This window comes from Nesoenas mayeri (assembly GCF_963082525.1).
Source record: "Nesoenas mayeri genome assembly, chromosome: 3".
In the NCBI taxonomy this organism is placed as follows: Eukaryota; Metazoa; Chordata; class Aves; order Columbiformes; family Columbidae; genus Nesoenas; species Nesoenas mayeri.
In genome coordinates this window covers 41,514,091-41,517,991 of record NC_137544.1, presented here as the reverse complement: position 1 = coordinate 41,517,991, position 3,901 = coordinate 41,514,091, and the positions used below count along the sequence as shown (strand labels likewise).

Here is a 3,901-nt window from a genome sequence, read left to right as displayed (position 1 = left end):
TGTATACACAGACTGATATTTGTAGTTACAGGTCATATATCTTATTATTGTGCTTACTTGTTATTAATATAACAATTTATAGGCTGTCTTTATGCCAAGAAACCAGTCTGATTTGACATAAGACCTTGTAAAACACAGCACAATTCTCACTATCTGAAATGAGGAATGAAAACTGTACACATTCACCAAGGGATGAATGTACTTCCACTGAGATCAATGCAAAGAACTTCCAAATTCCAGCATCAAGGGAATCAGATTATCCAGCCAAAGTAGTGACATATTCAGTGACTGAGAATTTCACAGCCTTTCTGAAAACAAAAGGCATGATGTCCTATAAGACAGACTGTAGGCAATAGCCACTTGCCTTCAAAATGACAGAAATACTGCTCACATTATATCCATGTCAGTGCTTTGCTTTTAGAAGACTGCATTTCATTATATTGCATGAATTTGCAAGGTAAGCTCGTCTTGTTTCATACTGTAATGCTGGTGAATTTAGGAGGTTCACAGTATATTGCAAAGTAGCCTTTAAATACAGCAATAAATAATATAAATAAATATCTGGATAAGAAAACAGCTTTTGAAGTTATAAGGAGAGCATGAACTTTCTGTGGAGTTTCCTGTTTTAGAAATATAACTTCATTACTTTTACAACCTTCTGTATTTCTGTTCCAGCCTGGGGTAAAAAAAAAAAAATAAATCTGACAAGTCACCTTATCTTTTACTAAATGTTTATCATTGTTTAACTCTCTTATTCTCTTACTTCAGCAACGTTGTTGTCTGAAATTTTAATCTTAAGTACTTGATCAACAATTTTGCTTGATCAGGGTCTCATATATCACATAAGCCGAAGTATTTCCAGTTTGTTTTTTTTTTTTTTTCAGTAAAGGGTATGATTTGTAAGGTTTTGACCTGAAAAAGAGAGCTAATTGACTTTCATTTGATACCAAAATATCCATACATTTATGTCATATAAACCAACTTTGTACATATGAATATACATAGCAATCAGGTATTTAAGTTTTAGCTGAAAGAAAAAAATAATAAAATCAAATGACAAATATTAAAAGCAGACATTTTAAACAATCATGACAATCATCACATTTATGTATTTGTTATCAGAGCAAATTTAATACTTAGGAACTTATTTTTATATTCAAATATTGATAGCAACTGGTGCTCTTCAGACTGCATTTGTTTATGCCTGTCACATAAAATATTTTTTTAAAAAAACAACTCATCATCTAATTGAGTTGAATTGTTGAATATGTCAGCCTGACAACTTGTTTACTGAATTTCAGCATATTTCTTTCAGAAAATAAACTTTTCCTTTTCCCCCCAAATTCATGAGCCATAACAGCAAGTTGTTCTGCTACAATTAAAGTTCAACAGATCTTTACAGAATTGGCAATAAATTCACAATTATTGAAGAAATTATATGAGAGAAATTGCTAAAATTTTGCAACAAGCTATTTCTAAATCCCAGCTGAATTCAGTGCATGAGGCTGATGTAATCAAATGCCTATGTTAGAATCTGTTTATCTCTGTATAACACCACTTACAGCTCTGGTTCAGGTAAACCATACTTGAGACACAACGAGTCTTAAGGATATGCTGCCTTTAAATACTCTCAAAGATTGGATGAACCTGGGATTTGGTCACTAAGGTTGTTCATCTTCTCTCTGTCTGATTTCTTTACTCTTCAAGGGTAAGAACAGAAATATTCCTAAAGTAACTTGATGGAGCTATTTGTTAGAAACATCTTTTTAGAAACAAAGACTGTCTACTATTGTAATACCTTTTAAAAATTATATTTCTAGATTCATCACCCTTAAAAAGGGGTGCAATTGGTCACACTGAAATAATGATAAGTATTGAACTTTACTGTGTTCTTAAAATGTAAGATGAACCATAGAAAACTTTAATGCTTTTTGAAATATTCCACACATTTCAGCCTGGAACAGCAAATTATGTTCTTAAAATTCTCTCTGGCATTTAAAAGTTGTGTCCTCATTTTCCAAATAGGTTAAAATCAAATGTAATGTTAAAAATAAAAAAAGAGAAGTGTTAAAATGGCTACCTTAAGTGTAAGACTGGGACATATTTCACAGAAAAAGTGGAAAATCTTGTTTAAAAATTATAGTAAACAATCAAATATTCTTCAGTGCACATAATTAGTATGTACAGTATAATTTAAAACTGAGTATTGATGACTTCTGATGATCTCTTAAAATCTCTTATAAAATATAAATAGGATAGCCAAGAGAGGGTAACTGATAAAACCGTGACACAAGGTTCTCTTTTTCTTTTTTTTTTTCTTTCTCTTTTCCTTTCCTCTCCACTTGGACTGAAGTTTCTTCTGGCTTCTTCAAAAAAGTGCACACATGTACACACACATAAATTAATTCCAAAACCATTTTTCTAAATTTCCAATAGACTTGTATTCCTGATGTCTTTTCACATGATCACAAGCAAGACATGCATGTGATTCCCAGAACCTAGGAAGATGCACAGAGAAATCCTTCTTCCAGTTGAAATAACTAAGGTACATCTTGTTGTTTTTGTCAAGCATCAGAAGATATTCTGCCAGCTCTCTTGGGGAGAGAAAATCTTCCACATGTATGAAAGAGTCTGCTGGAATGTAATTCTCATAGTTTTCTCTGGAAGGGCCCAATACAACTGGTACTGATCCGGCCAGAAGAGCATTATAAAGTTTCTCAGTAATGTAATCTTTGTGGATTGAATTTTCAAAGGAAAGGTAGAATTTGCAAGTGGAGATAGTTGGAATCAAATTTTTATCATTGACGTAGTCTCCAAAGGCTTGTCCATAGGTATGGATTTCAATATATTTGCTAAGCTCATTGTAATACTTGACTCGAGCGTGCTCAGGGTTCCAGTTACTTACAACCCAACAGACCAAGTTTTCCTTACTTGGCACTTCAAATGTAAAGGAACCTGTGCCGACCATCATGAAGCCATAAGGCACCTGAATGTCTGAATCACGCCGATAAGTCAGGGTCAGGTTAAAGAGGTGTTCAATGCCACTCTTTTGTGGAGTATGGGTTGGAGACTCCAAATTCATCCAAATCCACTTCTGGAATGGTGGCCTGGCTTGCTGAGGTAAATTAGTTAGATCCCAGCTAATGTCCCTGTGATGGATGAGAACAGCATGGGATCTGTTATATAGTGAGCGGTCAATAGTCAGATGGCACCCGTGGATATTGAACATCGTTTGGCAGGATGTTAGATCGAATGTCTGACCAAATGGCCAAACCCAGATCAAAATAGTAGTCTCATTAAGATTATCAGTTTTAGAAGAAAAGAAGCTCTTCATTTTCAAAACTGAGCTGGCTGATTCTATAGGACCAGAGATCCAGCTGTTTGTTGGTTTGATATAAATTAATATAAATGCCATGAAACAACCAAGGACAATGAAGATAATAAAAAATGGCCGGAAAATTCCTTTAGATGTCGATGTCATAATTTGTTCTGAGAAAAAAGAGAGGAAGAGAAAGAGAGAAAATAACATCAGGTGTTAAATTACACATTTATGTCCTATTAAAGCAATCAGACATCAGGCATCAAAATTGATAGAACTTCAATTTCACTGAGCTGTAACCTCAGAAATTTCCTTTGAGTGAAGAGGATGTGGGTTCTTGCATGCTATTCATTACAAAGTGACAATATTTCTCCTCTATACATTAAAAGCTAATTGACATAAATTAAAAGGAGGATTTTAATGCATCTCATACTAGATATAAGTCAGTATATATCTTGAGAAGTCTTTTTGCTTAGAACCTATGCCAAGAGTTTAAGAGAGACACAAGACATAGAAGATTACCCTTTGATTCTGTCTTTGTGTCTGTGTGAGGGATAACATGCTGCAGATTGGGTCCATTCA

General features: G+C 33.9%; 1 protein-coding gene across 1 annotated transcript; it reads right to left on the bottom strand.

Annotated features, from left to right (window-relative positions):
• Window positions 1–2,109: 2,109 nt before the first annotated feature.
• Window positions 2,110–3,496, bottom strand: FUT9 (fucosyltransferase 9). The gene has a single exon (XM_080342765.1). It carries the CDS (start codon window positions 3,479–3,481, stop codon window positions 2,402–2,404), a length of 1,080 nt encoding a protein of 359 aa, XP_080198891.1. The 5' UTR covers window positions 3,482–3,496; the 3' UTR covers window positions 2,110–2,401.
• Between the last annotated feature and the right edge of the window lie 405 nt (window positions 3,497–3,901).